This window comes from Mastigoproctus giganteus, chromosome 9 (genome assembly GCF_048544385.1).
Source record: "Mastigoproctus giganteus isolate SK-2022 chromosome 9, ASM4854438v1, whole genome shotgun sequence".
In the NCBI taxonomy this organism is placed as follows: Eukaryota; Metazoa; Arthropoda; class Arachnida; order Uropygi; family Thelyphonidae; genus Mastigoproctus; species Mastigoproctus giganteus.
In genome coordinates, this window is record NC_143583.1 from 220369959 (window position 1) to 220388482 (window position 18524).

Here is an 18524-nt window from a genome sequence, read left to right on the forward strand (position 1 = left end):
TAATTTGCTCACCAATTGCCAGCACCTAAAGAAAACCAAAAGTAGAGTTCCTTGAACAATGCAGCTGGAAAGTTAACTTTACAACAGAATAATGAAAGACTGTCAGAGCTCCAAATATAAAACCCACCACATCCCTATAATTTTAGCTCCATAAAAAGTTATGCATTCCAAACCTAAGAGAAGAACCAATGGTTCCCAATCAAATTAAATATAGAGTGGGGCAGTAAATTAGTGTCTTATAATGGGGGATTTTAATTTCCCGGATATTTACTGGAATTTGTGGTCACTCACTCACATACTAGCAAGGCTTTTGTGGATTTATTGGATGATTGTTTTCTACAGCATCATTTCAGAAGGCAACTAGAGGGAGTAATACTCTTGATCTGAATATCAGTAGTGATTCTTCATGCATCAAGAATCTGCAGATAAAAGAACCACCAGGTGTCAGTGATCACAGTGTGCTGAAGTGGGATTTATTCAAAGAGGTAACTATCATCCAGGATAAAGGGAAGGGTTTTTGCTTTCGTAAAGGTGACTACGGTGGTCTGAGACAGTATTTAAATTCTATACTGTGGAACCAACTGATGATGGATTTTGGGAAAGAGAGTAGTCTTGTTCAGGCAAAGTTTTTACGGCTGAGGAACATAGAAGTTTTTTCTGTTATACTAACTTAAATTGACTTAAATCGAATTAGTATATTAACTTATTTTCTAGAGTAGCTCTATATTCCTAGTTACGATACTTAGTTTAAATTTTAACGTAGATAGAGATTTTGTAGGTAAGGGTATTCAATCCACATGTTTTACAAATTTTGCAGAGCCGGCGAACCGGAAGTTTTTTTAGCTATAGTTACTGCTTTATTGACCAATTGTTATATTAAATTATTTTCTGTAAGTAGCTTATAAACCTAGGCAAGATCCTTGATTTATTCAGAATCGAGACAGTGAGATTTTGAAAGTTAATTAATATTTAAGTGTCCGTAGATTTACCGTATGTAACTTGCCGCCATTGTTATACGCCATTGCTATATCCCAAACTAGATAGTATAGTATAGTATAGTATAGTATATAATATTATCAATTAATCAGCAAATTTATTAATCTTGTTGAACTTCATTGTCAATTAAATTGTACTTTTAATTAAATATATATAATGACATATTTTATGAACGTAATATAATTAATTAATATATAACTTGATATGGAACTTATATAAAGAAACTCGAAGATAATACTTAAAGACACTTAAAAAAATATATATAGATATATACAGTCAGTCCTCGTATAGCATGATACTTGTGTTCCTAGAAACCCTCATGCAATGCAAAATCGTGCAATATAAACAGGCCCTATGGGAAAAATAGGGTTAGGTGCCAACCACCCAAGATTGAACACCCATTTGTAACCAAAACATTACCAAACACAAATAATCGTAATCAAATACGTAAGTATTTTATTACAATTATTTATTATTATACGTAATAAAATAAGTAATATGCAAGCATTTTAATTACTTAAGTATTTTATTACGACTATTATGTAATAAAATATTGCTAATGCTTTTGCTTCTATCGTAAGCAAACTTTTTTGTTTGATTTTCTATCCAAACAGATGACAGCCGGTCCATCTCTTCCAATTCTTTGTGTCTTAATCTAATGGATTTTAAATACAATTTGAGTTGTTCCTGCTATGAAAGTTATTTTTATTTTCTCTGCATTCTTTGTAATTCTCGGCATTGCCTCAATTAGGTCTGTAGCACGTGCAATATCACATGGTCTTTCATTTCGCTCAAAGCGTTTCACAATTTCATATTTTTTCTCTATCGACAGAAGCGGACTGGCCATAAGCCTTACTGGGGAAACTCCGGTGGGCTGGAGGCCGGTGTGATTTTGGCCATAAACCATAGTATGAGGCCACTATAAATTTTCCTGGGTAAGAATTTTTGACCCAGTCCGCCTGTCTTTATCGATATTGCTTTTCTCTGTGAATCTGCAGTGTCTTCACCAGGACGCTTCCTTTTCACACCTTTTAAGTATTTTACTCATTTCTAGGGAATAAAGCACAATTACAAAACGAGGAGGCATGCTTGATACACATAAACAAAGCTGCGCGCATGTAGCAACTGAATGAACAACACCGTAAAGGCAGAGATACACTATTAACACCTCACATTTTACTAAAGCACATTTCTAGGGGTTACTATCATAAAACAATAAAAACAATTTCCAGTTGCGTTTCTGCGAGTGGAATCTGTTATAAACTGGTAGTAAACTCGATCTAATTGCATTTGCGATTATACCGATAGCTGGAATTGTGTTGGTTTTTACGTTATTACAGTGAAATGTGTTTCCCCTTCATTCCTATCGTGTTGCGTTCAGTTGGGGTGATTCCGCGTATGACTGCCATTTCTTGTAAACACAAAGGCGAATCATGGATAAGCGAATTCGGTTCATGTTATATAAGATATCGTTTCTCCTATTTATAAATTGTGTATGATTGAATTCGTGTAGTGTAAACACGTGTTATACGAGGACTGACTGTAGTGTTACAACTGCATTGCGATATAAGTTTAGGGTTATAATTTTGTACTGAAATTGAAATTTTATTGAAATTGAATCGGAATCATGACTCAGACCAGAGCAGCAAAGCAAAAGGCTCAAGCTAAATGGAGTGCTGAGGCTCAGGGGAGAACTGGGGGGGGGGGGTGGTTGCCCTCTTAATCACAGCATTTTAAAATGCACTGCTTGCTTGATGTTTGTGGAGCAATCAGGTACGGGACATGATATTGCCAAGGGTCTTTGTATGTGCATGCGATGTAAGGAGTGTGAGGAAATGAGGTGACAACTCAGTGTTGTTATGGGCCTATATGAGAGTGAAGGACAGGGTGGATGCCCTCGAAGGACCTAAATTGAGGGCCCATCAAGCTCTCAGCAACCCACATCAATGCCAGAGCTTGCACCTGATCATCATGCAACACAGCGGCAACAACTGCTAGTCCCACACGAACTAGCAGCTGTTGGTGACTCTATTGTCAGGGAAACGGGGAACATGCTATGTAAAAAAGGATAGGCGGAACAGGACCAGGGTATGTCTGCCAGCGTCAAAGGTTGACGGTGTAGAGCAGATATCATCTTTTAAGGGCACAAAGGGTGATATTGTTGTACACATTGGCACTAATGATATTAAGAGTAGGAGACCGGCAGAATTACTTAACAAGTACAGGTCGCTGTTGAAAAAAAGCCGTGAATTAGGGTTGAATTTAGAAGTGTCTGCAATTCTGCCCAGACATGATAGGAGGGAGTATATGATGAGAGCCTTGTCGATCAATTCGGCCCTGGAAAGATTGTGCAAGGCTCAAGGGGTAGAATTTTTTTCAGCCTGGTCTTTACTTGTTAACAGGAGAGACTGCATCCACAGGGATGGGATACACTTAAATAGAATGGGTGCAAGAATATTTGCTGATGCTATCGAGGCAGAGTTAGGTAGGTCGGAAAACTGCTAGCATGGTGATTTTACTATTCATGTTTTGAACTTTTTAGACCTGGGAGTGTAACTTCCAACACCTAGTTTTCCAGCTCTGCCACAGGGAGGCAAGGGCAGTGCAAACAAGTGATCAAGCGGAAGCTATAAATTAATAGGGTTGGTGGTTAGTTTGAGAATAAGAAAAAGAGAAAGGCGACTTTCCTTTCTGATAGTTTTCTAGGTCCTTTTAGCAAAACCTACTTATTAAGTACAGAAAATAAAGATCGCTATAAATGTAATAAACTAAATATAATGTAGAAGCATACAATAGAATCACTTGATCATGTGGAAAAAGCTTGGCACTCGGGGCCAACAACAACGGCCCAGTAACGAACCTTGGAGGATTCTGCAAATAACAGTCCACGAACAGCAGTGTCCATGTATTACTACTCTCTGTCGTTTCCTACTCAACCATCCCTTTATCCACTGTAGCAACTTGCCCTTAATGCCATACCGCTCCAATTTGTACATCAGACTTCCATGTGCAATGGTATCAAAACCTTTCCTAAAAACCAAGTATATAATATCAAAATTATTTTTTGATGTTATCACAGAGCATCCAGTTCCTTTGTGACCACATCATAGTATCTGATCAAATTTGTTAGACAACACTTCCCCTTAACAAACCCATGCTGTATCTGAATTATTGCAGTCTTGTCTAGATGATCCTGAATCACTTCTTTAACCAGTGACTCCATTATGTAGCAGCTTACAAGACTAATTCTTTGAAGACTTTCCATTTAGAATTCGCTGTGTTTAACATCATAAGTAGATCCTACTGTAAAGAATTTAAAAACAGTCTGAGACCACTTTAGTCACCTTTATGAAAGCAAAAAAAAAAAAAAAAACTTCCCTTTACCACTGATGTAGTTACATCTTTAAATAAATCACACGTCAGTATACTGTGACCACTGTCACCTAGTATTTCCTTTATCTGCAAATTCTTAATGCATGAATAATCAGTGCTGATAATCAGATCACGAGTATTACTTCCTCTGGTTGCCCCCTCAAACATGTTGCTGTAGAAAACAATCATCCAATAAATCTTAAAAAGCCTTGCAAACATGCAAGTGACTAACCCAAAAGTCCCAGTCAATATCTGGAAAGTTAAAATTCTCCATTACAAGCATTCTGATTTACTGACCCACTCATTTATCTGCACAATTGTTCATTGTACTCATTAGAGTCATTAAGCCTACAACACACTCCTACTCTCATTTTCCCTCTCCCAGTGCTTATGTCGCCAAACAGTCTCAACGTTGCACTGTCCACCAATGTCAATTGGATGCACTTCCTTAGATTTTATGTGTTTCCCAATTAACAGAATAACCCTTGTTTTATGTCCTGTCTATCCTTTCTGTACACATTGTACTCCCCAAATTCCAATTCTGCACTGCTTATATCTCTGTGACACCATGTCTCTGATATCCCAACAATATCTGCCCGTGAGATCTTGACCAGCACCTAAGTATATAAAATAATGCTTTTATGTACTGAGGCACAACAATACCAATTTATAAGTAAGGCTAGAAAATATTGTTTGCTTACAATTCTATCTTATTTCTGTTGTTAATCAATTATAGATAAACCAGTTTCTATCTCTTCTCTTCAAATACTGATATACATGTGTGTTAACGGACTTATGCATCACCCTGTACAATACAAACTTATAATTTACAACAGATGTGTTATTTATTACTTACTATTTTTTTTGTTTGGTTGTTATTTTAATGTTAACAGCATACAGAACATACAAATCAAAATAGGGATATGAGAATCTTTACCATTTGTTGTGGTTTAGTTAGACCAGCCATGACACCTCCCACATAGACTCCCACACCATTATCATTTCTATTGATATATCTGGAATCAGAAGAATCACTATCTAATGGCAAAGCTTGAGATGACTAAAAGAAAAATAAAACAAAGTCAGTCTTTTGTAATAAGGCAATTTAGTATTACTGTAAAATCTCATTGATACAAACTTCGTTTATAGAAAGTACATGTTTATATGAAACACATACCATTCACCTACAAAAGGATTGGATTTTCTATGTAAATATTTCATTTATTACAAATTTGAGAAACAAATATTGTTATTTTCTATGTTTAATACAAATCTTGGTACAGCTGTCCGATTATTACAACTATAACTGCCTGTGGCAATTCGGTTCCCTGCTTCCTAAAGGATGGCACTAACTTGTTAGAAATTACTTTTGTAAAAACAAAACCAGTTTATGGTATCTAAAACATAAGTGTACTCAGAAAAACATCTTTGTGAAAGATCAGCTGTTAAATTAACAAAAGAATAAAAACAGTTTTTCTAAGTTGTTTACATACACTCCCTCGCTCTAGGTGGGATTAAGGTCAGTTGCAATTGTTAAGCCAGTTCAAAGTCTTTTGCTGCAGTACTGTATAATTTATTTTCCAGCCCATTTTTATCTGAGCTGATGTCTTTTTGAAAATTGTGTCTTCAAATTAATTTAAAGTTTGTTTATATTAAATCTCATCTAGCAGTGTTATGGCTGCAAAATGTAAACGGACAGAATTAAGCCTGAAAATTAAACGGAAAATTACACAAAGAAAAGGCTGATAGGATGGAACAAAGCAAAACAGACATTACAAAGGAATACAACACCTCTTTACTATTTATTTACAATACTGAAAACCCGATTGGTATGGTTTGGTTTTGCTTTTTTATGGCGCACGAGCAGCTGAGGCTATAATGTGATAAGTCCAATGTTAAAATACTAGTTAAAAATACATTGCTATATCATAAAATATTTATGAGCAAAAGCCTAATGCTATGAGACAGAATGACTAATGTACGGGTAAGTGCGAAATCATCAATTAATGTAGCTATCTACCAAAGTAGTTAGGTAGAAACGGTGCCATCTGGGTGGTGGTATCCGCCGAGAATAAGTAACAGTAGTCTTTTCCATTCGCGAAGTGTTACTTATTCGAGGTAGTACAATACCATGGAAACGCACTGTAAAGGTTATATGAGATATAATCAAAATGATGCCAATTTAACTTAACAATGTTGGTAGATGATAGCTATGTTCATTGATGCTTTCACACTTACCCATATGTTAGTCATTGCTATACCAATATTTATAAATAGCAAAAAGACAAGGAAATTTAGACAGAGACAAAATCATGCAGAAAATATAGTGGCATTAGCATTAGTTGAGGCATATGACGCAAGAAAGCAAGCTTATATAGTGTCAGCCAAAAAAACCCTTACCATTTCACCCATCCAGTCACTCCAAATGTTTGTCTAGTTCAGCCTTAAATTTATTTAAGCTATCAACTTTCACTACAACAGATGGAAGTCTGTTCCAGTAATCAACTACCCACTGGAGGAAAACTTCTGCACATCTATTCTACAACTGTATTTCTTCAATTTGAATCTATGCCTCCTCAGGTTCTTAATCTGAGCAAGTGGAAGTATCCCATAAGCATTGAGCCTGCTCAAACCATTCAAGGCCTTATACAAATCAATCAGATCACCTCGCAGGTGCCTAGTCTGCGGTTGCTTCGAATTGCAGAATTTAAGCCTCTCGTGGTAACAGCACCTCCTTTGTCCCTCTCACCAATCTTGTTGCCCTGCTCTGTACTCGTTCTAGTAACTCTACATCCTTCCTAAAATGAGGCCTCCAGACCTGTACTCAGTGTTCAAGGTATAGATGACCATTGTCTTATACAAAGGTATAATCACCTCCTTGACTCTGCTAGCAAAATTCTCGCAAGCTATATATCAGCATTTCCTAAACCACAGTCTGCAGACCAGTTCTTGGGGGGGGGGGGGTCCACAAGACGTTCAGAAGGTATTAAATAATATGCATTTAATTTCTTACAACGAACTTCGTCATAGAACATTATTTTCGATGATTAGTGTATATAATTGCATATATATTACAAATAATTATTCGTTCTATGTATAGGTAATTGATGATAATAAAGTTATTATTATGAATCTGTATAAAAATAAGAATAAAGTTGAGTTGTTTCACACATTAAAACTTAAACCGAGTGTTTATACTAGGTTTTCTTTTTGAAGGCGGTCCGCAAACTCTTTTTGATTTTTGAAGGGGTCCATAAATCTCAGTGGTTTGGAAATTGCTGCCATAGTCTTTTTCATTCTCCACCTCCCTCAGTGTAGTACCACACAGTTGATACATTTCTCTTGGGTTACTGCTACTGATTTTGCATTTGTCAATATAAAACTTCAGCACATCTACAAAACTTTTCTAGATCCTGTTGCAGTAGCACACTGTCTTTACTATCATTAACAACCCTGCAAACTTGGACATGATGCCTGATATACCTCTATCGATATCATTAATAAATAAACAAAACAACAATGGGCCCAGAACCGAACCCCGAGGCACTCCACTAATAACATTAATCCACGTAGAGCAGTTTCCATTTATTTACTACTCTCTGTTGTCTCCCACACAACCATCCCTTAATCCATTGCATTACTTCCAAAGTAATGGATAAATCAATTAACCGCCAACTCAAACTACCAAGAAACCTTCTGTGTGATCAATGATCGCCAGTATGGATTCCATTAGTGTCAATCCACTGGTGATATTCTCGCTTATGTTACTCATTTAAGGACAAATTTAATGGAAACGTTCGGTGAAACACAAGCAGTTGCTCCTGACATCTCAAAGGCTTTCGATTGTGTTTGGCATAAAGGTCTTCTAAACAAGTTTCCATCTTATGGTTTCCCAACTGTTTTTTTGTAACTGGTTATGCAGTTTCTCCCTGATCGCTCACTGAGGGTGATGGCAGATGGCTCTCTGTCTGATAACTTCTCCAATAAAGCTGGTGTCCCCCCCAAGGTTCAGTTCTTTCCCCCACTCTTTTCCACTTGTATATTAATGACCTTATACCATTGACTGGAAATCCTATCCATAGTTTTGCCGATGATAGCACATTGCATTCCACTTCCCATTTTGAGAAGCCTTGCCCTGCTCAATCAGCTTCAACTTCTCGAATATCTGCTACCAATACCTTAAATGCCGATCTCCAGGTATTTCTCCAGTGGGGTAAAGACAACTCAGTTGATTTCAATCCTTCTAAAACTCAGTCTTGTCTTATATCTCGCAAAAAGAATTCTTCTGCTCCTATGCTTACCTTTGATGACACTCCGATTTCTATGCAGGTTGATATATCTCTTTTGGGGATTACCCCTGACTTCTAATCTCTCTTGACACAAGCACATTACAAATATTGCTACCTCTGCATCTAAAAAACTTGGTTTTCTCTTTCGCTCTCGGCATTACTTTTCTTCCAAACAGCTGTTCACTCCGTACAAATCGCAAATCCTCCGTACCATGGAATACTGTTCCCACATCTGGGGTGGTGCCCCCAAAAACCTCTCTCAGGCTTCTAGATTCCATTCAGAAGAGTGCAGTAAGGTTAATTAATGACATCTCTAACAGGGTCTCTTCACTTGCTGTCTCATAGACCTGCTGTTTCTGCTGCATGCCGTTTCTACAGATACTTCCATAGGCACTGTTCTGAATTGGCTTCTATAATTCCCACTCTCTCTTTCAAAACAGTCCGAACACTTGCTGCCACCAGCCAACATCCATTTACTGTCAACTTAAAACTCATAGAACAAACTTTTCATCTTCCTCGTTCATTCATTCAACTGCTGTTTTAGGGAAAAACCTTCCTTCATACTTATTTCCTGAAAATTACAGTCTACAGAAGTTCAAGTCAAATATCAACAAATATCTTCTTTCATCTTCTCAACCTCCAACCCAAGCGTGGTACTACTAAGTACTATAGGTTCTAATACCTCTCATGTCTGGGGTTTTCATAAAAAAAAAAAAAACCACACAACTTGCCCATAATACATTACTACTCCAATATGTATAGCAGTATTCCATGTGCAACAGTATCAGAGGCTTTCCCGAAATCCATGTATATGATATCAAAATTATTTTTTGCATCCAGTTCCTTTGTGACCACATTGTAGTATCATCTCAAACTGGTCACACACGACTTCCCCTAAACAAACCCATGCTGTGTCTGAACTATTACTGCAGTCTTGTGTAGGTTAGCCCACATCACTTCTTTAATCAGTGACTCCATTATTTTCCACGGAGCAGACGTTAAACTAACAGGTCTATAATTATTATAATTATTTGTGTCACCCTTTGAACTGGCTTTGTGAATTGTGAATCATTTACTCATCACTGGTCCACGAGGACCTCCCCTGAATCTAAGGATGTTCTCATAATTTTGGCTAAGGGTTTGTTAACTTCCCTTGCTGCCTCCTTCAATATAACTGGATAGATTCCATCTGCCCCATCAAGTAAAGAAGTCATTTTTGTTTTTCTTTGCCTCATTTGCCATGGATATCTTGTAATCAGCCTTCGCTTGCCTAACGTCCTTTGTGATTTGTTTACAGACTAGCTAATATCTGGCATAGGCGTCTGTGTCACCTACTAATTTACATCCATCCCATGCATTTTTCTTCTTTTCTGAAAGCTTCATTAGTTCATCTGACATCCATTTAGGCCTAAAACTTGAACAGTATATCTTAGTTGGTATGAAAATCCTAGTAGCTTCCATGATTAATTCCCTGAAGGCTTCCCATTTAGAATTCACTGTTTTTAACATTATCAGTTGTTCTCACTATACAGAATTCCAAAACTGCCCAAGATCACTATAGTCAACTTTACAAAAACAAAAACCACTCCCTTTATCCTTCATGGTAGTTACATCAAAGCAAATCCTACAACAGCAGACTGTGATCGTTGCCACCTAGTGGTTCCTTTATCTGAAAATTTCTACTGCATGAGTCATCACTGCCGATAATCAGATCAAGTGTATTACCCCCTTTGGTTGCCTCTCAAATATGTTGCTGTAGAAAACAATCCTCCAATAAATCCCAAAAGTTTTGCTAGTGTGCGAGTGACCACCCACAAGTTTCAGTCAATATCTGGAAAGTTAAAATCCCCCATTACAAGACATTTTGATTTAATAGCCCATTATTTCACTGGACAACTGTTGGTTATACTCATCAGAGTCATTAGGCCTATAACACTCTCCTACTCTCATTTTCACTTTCCCAGTGTTTATGTCACACCAAACTGATTCAACTTTGCACTATCCACCCATGTCAACTTGATGCAGTTTTATGTTTCTTAACAAGCAGCATAACCCCCTCCTCCCTTCCTACCCTGTCTATCCTTTCTGTACATATTGTACTCCCCAAAAACGTGCAGAACTGAAGGCTCTCTTGGTAAGAGCACCGCTTTGTTACTCTCAGCAATCTTGTTGCACTTCTCCGTACTCGTTCTAGCAGCTCTACATCCTTCCTAAAATGAGGCCTCCAGACCTGAACACTGTACTCAATGTGAAGCCTCACCATTGCCATCTACAACAGGATAATCCTCTCCTTGTCTCTGCTAACAAAATTCTTATATATATCACTGACAAAACTGCACGATTTGCTCTGGCAGCCCATTTGCACTATTCAGAGAATTTCCTATCTGACTGCTCAAATACCCCCGATCTTTTTCATTCTCCACCTCCCTGAGTGTAGTACCACACAGTTCATACGTTCCTCTCTTAGATTAGTTCTAGCCATATGCAGTACTTTGCATTTGTCAATATTAAACTTCAGTTGCCGTTTCTCAGCCCATCTGCCTAACTTTTATAGATCCTGTTACAGTAGCATATTGTCTTTACTGTCATTACCAACCCTGCCAACCTTTCTATCATCTGGAAAGTTGGACGTTAAGCCTGATATACCTTCTTTGATATTATTGATAAACACAAAAAACGACAATGGTCTGGCACTGAACCCTGGGGGACTCCACTAATAATATTATATCACATAGAGCAGTGTTCATTTATTACCACTCTCTGCCATCTCCCACTCAACCATCCTTTTATCCATTGCAGCAACTTGCCCTTAATGCCATACTGCTCCAATTTGAAAAGCAGTCTTCCATGTGCAACAGTATCAATAGCCTTCCTGAAATCCAAGTACACAATATTAAAATTATTTTTTGCATCCAGTTCCTTTGTGACCACATTGCATTATTCAATCAAATTGGTCAGACAAGACTTCCCCTTCACAAATGAATACTGTTTCGGAACTATTATCTTGTGGAGATCCTGCATCACTTCTTTAACCAGTGACCCCATTATTTTCTGCTCAACAGAAGTTAAACTAACTGGCCTATAATTATTTGTGCCGTCCTTGAAATCCCCTTTGTGAACTGGACCTGTTAATGCTCCTAATAACCAACCAAGCAACCAGATATTTACTAGAACTGGGGGTTGGTTGCTCACACAGTAGTAAGACTTTTCTGGATAAACTGTCTAACATGCTGGTGTTTTCTACACCAATATATTAGAGAGGCAACAAGAGAAAGGCACTCTTCACCTAATTATCACCTGTGACTTTTCGTGCATTAAGAACCTGTAGATAAAAGAAACACCAGGTGGCAGGGATCACAGTGCGTTGATGTGGAATTTACTTAAAGATATAACTTCTGTTGAGTGCAAAAGGAAGTAGTATTGCTTTTATAAAAGGTGACTACAGTGGTCTCAGGCACATTTTAAATTCTATGCAGTGGACCTACTGATGATGTTACCAACAAGAAATTCTAAATGGGAAGCATTTACGGTAGAAGTTGAAGAAGTAGAAGTAATATAACAAGAAATTCTAAACGGGATGAATTTAAGGCAGAAGTTGTACAAGCTACTATATTTTATACCAACTAAGAGACATTGTTTTAGGGTTATACCCAAAGGGATGACAGATGAACTGACCAGACTCGTGGCACAGTAGGAAAATGAACAGGTTGGCATTGAAGCCACAATGGAGGTTAGGCAAGAAAACAGATTGCCAGAAGTCTCTGCTTAAGAATGAAAAGAAAGGAAACAAAGATTATTACTTTGAAAACACTAAAAGGGAATGAATGAAACTGGTCCATTAGATAAGAATGGTTTAACTGCTAATGAACCTGGTCAGGTATTTTGCTTCAATATTCACAAAGGAGGAAATGAAATTTTTAAGGGCAAAATCACTCACGATTTTGAATTTTTTTTTTTTTTTTTTTTTAATGTAAAACCCAAACACGAGAGATGTTAAAACCTATAGTACTTAGTATTGTGCCTGGGTTGGAGGTTGAGAAGACGAAAGAAGGTACTTATTGACATTGGACTTAAACTTCTGTAGACTGTAATTCTCACGAAATACGTATGAAGGAAGGTTGGTCCAGAAAACGGCAGGTGAATGAATAAACGAGGAAGATGAAAAGTTGGTTCTGTGAGTTTGAAGTTGGACAGTAAATGGATGTTCGCTGGTGGCGGCACGTGTTCGGACTGTTTTGAAAGAGAGAGCAGGAATTATAGAAGTTAATTCAGAAGAACACTGACCATGGAAGTATCTGTAGAAGAGGCATGCACCAGAAACAGCACGTCTATGAGAAAGCGAGTGCAGAGATTCTGTTAGAGATAAGTCATTAATTAACCTAACTGCCCTCTTCTGAATGGAATTAAGAAGCCTGAGGGAGGTTTTGGGGGCACCACCCCAGATGTGGGAACAGTATTCCATGGCAGGGTGGATTTGCGATTTATACATAGTGAGCAGCTGTTTCGAAGAAAAGTGACACCGAGAGCGAAAGAGAAAACCAAGTTTTTTAGATGCAGAGGAAGCAATATTTGTAATGTGCTTGTGCCAAGAGAGATTAGAAGTCAGGGTAATCCCCAAAAGAGATATATCATTTAGCCTAGAAATCGGAGTGTCACTAAAGATAAGCATAGGAGCAGAAGAATCCTTTTTGCGAGATATAAGACAGGACTGAGTTTTAGAAGGGTTGAAATCAACTAAGTTGTCTTTGCCCCACTGGAGAATTACCTGAAGATCGGCATTTAAAGAATTGGCAGCAGATTTTCGAGAAGTTGAAGCTGATTGAGCAGGACAAGGTTTCTCAAAATGGAAAGTGGAATGCACTGTGCTATCATTGGCAAAACTATGGATAGGATTTCTAGTCAATGGAAGAAGGTCATTAATATACAAGAGGAAAAGAGTGGGGGAAAGAACTGAACCTTGGGGGACACCGGCATTAGTGGAGAAGTTAGAAGACAGAGAGCCATCTACCATCACCCTCAGTGAGCGATCACAGAGAAAACTGGATAACCAATTACTAAAAACAGTTGGCAAACCATAAGATGGAAGCTTGTTTAGAAGACCTTTATGCCAAACACGATTGAAAGCCTTTGAGGTGTCAAGAGCAACTACTTGTGTTTCACTGAACCTTTCCATTGAATTAGTCCATAAATGGGTAACATAAGCCAGAATATCACCAGTGGATCGACACTGATGGAATCCATACTGGCGATCGTTGATCAGACGAAAGGTTTCTAGGTAGTTTAAAATTTGGCGGGTAATTGATTTCTCCATTACTTTAGAAAGAGTAGAAGTAATTCCAATGGGACGATAATTGGATGGGAGGGATTTGTCACCCTTTTTAGGAACTGGCTGGATATGAGCAAAAATCCAAGCAGAAGGAAAAACACCTTTGGAATAAGATAATGAAAAACGGCGGCAAAGAATAGGAGTAAGTTCAGAAGCACAGGTTTTGAGAACAAGTGGAGAGAGATACCATTGGGACCTGGAGCTTTCTTAGCATCAAGATTCATCAAAATCTTTCTGACATCCTTTTGGCGGAAGACAACAGGAGTCATTGAATGGAGCGTGTTGGGAATAGTGGGAGGTGTTTTACCAAGATCGTTAATGCACGAGTTGAAAGAAAAATGGGATGCTTGCAGGTCAGCTTTATCCTTGGCTGAAGTGACAACAGAATCAACATGTTTGGACAGAGGTGGGAGCAGAGATGGGCAAAAGTTGTGGCCAATAGCTTTGGCAAGAGACCAGAATGCTCGGCTACCATTAAGGCAAGAAGCAAGTTTTCTACTCTTAGCCTGTTCAAACTCTAGTTTGGACTGGTTAATAACTGCTTTGCAATTGTTGCGATTTTTGGTGTAGGCAGAAAATGAAACTGAAGAATTAGAAAGAAGCCAATTACGATATGCAACATTCTTCTCTTGAACAGCCTTAGCACATTAATTGGAAAACCAAGGTTTAGATAAAGGACAAGATTTTAAAGTGGAGTTTGGGATAAAGGATTCCATTCCTGCAAGAATAATTTCACTGAAACGTTGACATCAGAACTTTTTAAACAGTAATCCGACAAAGGAAAAGAAGAAAAGAAGTCTCGCAGGTCATCCCATTTTACATTCTTGTAATGCCAAACAACACGAAGTTGGGAATAGCCATGAGATAAAGGTTCCATTGGAGAAGAGACAATCAGCAAGTTGTGATCTGAAGTGCCTAAAGGACCTCTCACTTCGACCGTGTACTTAGAAGGGTTGTTTGTGAGAAAAAGATCAAGCATATTGGCTGTATGATTAGGACTGTCCGGTATTCTTATAGGTAAATGAACAATCTGTGCAAGATCATTAGTAATTGCAAAAGCCTCAGCATCTCGACCACTGGGTCCGTGTGACTAGAAAATGGAAGCCAGCTGGAGCTGTGAACTTTAAAATCACCAAGGAAATTACCTCACTGTTAGGAAAGTTGGACTGGAGAAAGTCAAGTTGCAAAGAGAGGAAGTCAAAGAGCTGCAAGTGATTAGTGGAGTTGGGAGAACGGTAGAGACAACAGATGAATTTGACACAATGAGGTAGAGAGATTTTAAGCCAGAGAATATCAAAGAGAGGAGATTCCAAATTGCCAAGTCTCTGACCGGGAATATAAGAATGGACATATGCACAAGTACCACCTTTAGTCGAAAGGAATCATACAGCGAATAATTTGGGCATCTGAGAAGAGCAGTAGTTGAATCAACTGATAACTGAGATTCTGTCAGGAAAAAGTACATGGGGTTTGGCAGACTGCAAGTGGAAATGGACATCGCTGAGATTAGAACTGAGACCACGTATATTTGTGAAATGAATTAGGAAGTGTTTGGGAGGTTTAGATCGTTTCGCAGATAAGCTTGTTCTATTAGTTTGACAATTCATGGTGTATTCAATAGTAAGAAAAAGTGAGTGGGACATGCTGTATGAAGTAATGAAATTTTTGGATATGACGTAAACGTGGTAAGAATATACCCAGATCCTTGACATAACTTGGCCTCGACAATGCTCCCCGCATACACACTACTCGGACTCCCTCCATTCACTATCTGGCAGAGTAGAGGTAGCAAGATTATACACTAGCTGATCCGGAAGCCTCCTAGAGAGTTACCAATATGTTCGGTCCAGTGTACTAACTAGCGGCCGGCCTGCGAACACCGTTTTAGAGCTGTACCCTCGAAATGTAAGGAATATTGGATCTCGCCACGACATTCATCATAACCTCAAAAGTCAACAATCATACTGCATGATGGAAGAGATGGGGAAGGGTTGATCGAAACTTAGCTCTAGAGACTAAACATGGGTTCCACCACTTCAAGCCTCCAATAAGCAAAGTGGTGATATTTCACCGGTTGATATGAGTCATCTACCACCTAGTACTGCCTGGTAACATAGTGGGGCGGCGTTCCTCCATGTGGTGTGGGCGCCACACCTCGACCCCTGCTTACGTTGGTTCACACCTGGGTGGTCACCCACCATGTACTTGTGCATGGAGGTTATACCCAGGATTACTAACAATCCCACCATCGTGAAGGTGCAAGCAGAGGATTTGACTGTCACAGACCGTCCGGACTTCGCCGAAATTGGGTCCACTTGATTTGAGTGTCTCCCGAATATCAGTTCCATCAGCGTTTTAGACTCCCAGGTAGCAAGTATAGCTTGTCTGGCATATCTGAGAGAATGTCTGTGACAACCTCAAGGACCATCAAGGATATGATGTATATGATGAGAGGATATGATGGAGATGGATATGATGATCAATAAACAGATAAATAAACACATACAATAGTAAAATTAAAATGATGTCGTAGAAAATTATTGATTATTGGATACATTGAATGGAACGTTAACTAGGGCTAGCTCCACTCAATATATCCTATCAATAATTGGCTGAGGCTAGGTCCAAATATACCGAGAATATATTTTCGATATAGTTTGTATACTCTAATATAATAATGCAATTACGTTAAATTTAACAGCAAACTGGCAAAATAACTGCTAGCCTGACAGATAGCAGTGAAAATTAATAATAAAAATAATGGAAGTGAATCAAGAATACTTTTATTATTATTCTTGATTCACTTCCATTATAGGTATATATTTTTTTCACCCCTAGTTCTTATATTCCCAATTCTTATTAGATTTCATCAGTATAGTTACCTTTGGTATTCATTTTAATAAATAATGTAATATATGTTTTACAGACGTTGTTGTTATTTGGATATATATATATATATTAACCCCGGGGGCTCACATCTGGTGAGTATGGGCTTGGCACACCCAGGGTCCTGAGCTGGATATCATCATTCTTCCCTTTCTTGGTGATTCCCTTCTACTTTTGACTCTCTCTCTCTCTCTCTCTCTCTCTCTCTCTCTCTCAGGGCTACTCGGGAACTTTTTTTTTTTCCTGGTGCAGCATAAGCCTCAGGCTTCCTTGCATCATATGGATAATAATAATAATATATATATGAGATCAAATTAATCCAAAAATTAAATAGAGAAATAAAATTTACTGAAATATATACTAAAATAAATAAGAAAAAATAATAGAAAAAGCTAACATCAGTAGCAGCAGAAAAGCACAATCCACAACATGTTGCGTATAATAAGCTAAATTAAAATAGGATATTGCCAGTAGCATGGCAAACCAGTAGAGTGAAAATGAACTGAACCAAATAAAATAACAATAACAGAAAAATATACGGGGGGGTGGGTAAACAAGAAAAGGGCAGTGTTGAAGCAACGTTCCTAAAATAATTTAGAAATTAAGCCAATTAAAATAAATTTAGCGGCACCCCCTCAATCGCACCCATTTCCGAATTATGTGAAATCTCACTAAGGTAGAAACGTAAACTAACAACATTATATGAACTGAAAATTAATAAAATAAAATAGGCTGACCATTATGCCTCATCTCGACAGAGGACCACAAGGCCAATAATAGTCAGGGAATCACTGCTTTTCGAATGCTAAACAAATCCATGCAATGATACTAAGATCAAACCACTGATGCAATAGATTTGTATAGCGGTGGTCCTTGTGCAGCAAAAAATAATAAAACAGCCTAGTACTTGAATGGCTAAACCACACCACTGACAAAACAATAGTTGAACTAAAAATATATAGAAACAAATTAGGCTATAGATGGCGGTACAAACGCAGTTAGCACATCATCACGCTACTCCCATTTAAATATGATCAAATTAATCCAAAAATTAAATAAGAAAAATAATAGAAAAAGCTAACATCAGTGGCAGCAGAAAAGCACAATCCACAACGTTGCGTATAATAAGCTAAATTAAAATCTATTTTATTTTATTAATTTACAGTTTATTTGGTCATGTAATGTTAGTTTACGTTTTGACCTTAGTGCGATTTCGCATAATTTGGAAACGGGTGCCACTAAATTTCTTTTAACTGGCTTAATTCTATATATTTTTCTGTTATTGTTATTTTATTTGGTTCAGTTCATTTTCACTCCACTGGTAATATCCTATTTTAACTTAGCTCACACACACACACACACACACACACACACACACACACACACACACACACACACACACACACACACACACACACACACACACACACACACTATAATATATTATTATATATACATATATATATACTATTATAACAGCATTGGGATAAAAGTTTAAGGCTATATTTTTGTATTGAAATTTTATTTGAAATTGAATCGAAATCATGGCCCAGACCAGAGCAGCAAAGCAAAAGGTTCAAACAATGTTGAAAAAAAAAAAGCCATGATTTGGGGTTGAATTTGAAAGTGTCTGCAATTCTGGCCAGACACGATAG

At 37.8% G+C, this 18524-nt stretch overlaps 1 protein-coding gene across 1 annotated transcript in view; it reads right to left on the minus strand.

Moving 5' to 3' along the window:
- The window catches only part of RPA2 (Replication protein A2), a 382124-nt gene that overhangs the window by 77566 nt on the left and 286034 nt on the right, over positions 1–18524 (minus strand). The window contains exon 6 of the mRNA XM_090381178.1: positions 5306–5428. Coding sequence (XP_090237304.1) covers positions 5306–5428 — 123 coding nt within the window. The remainder of the gene's footprint in view (positions 1–5305; positions 5429–18524) is intronic.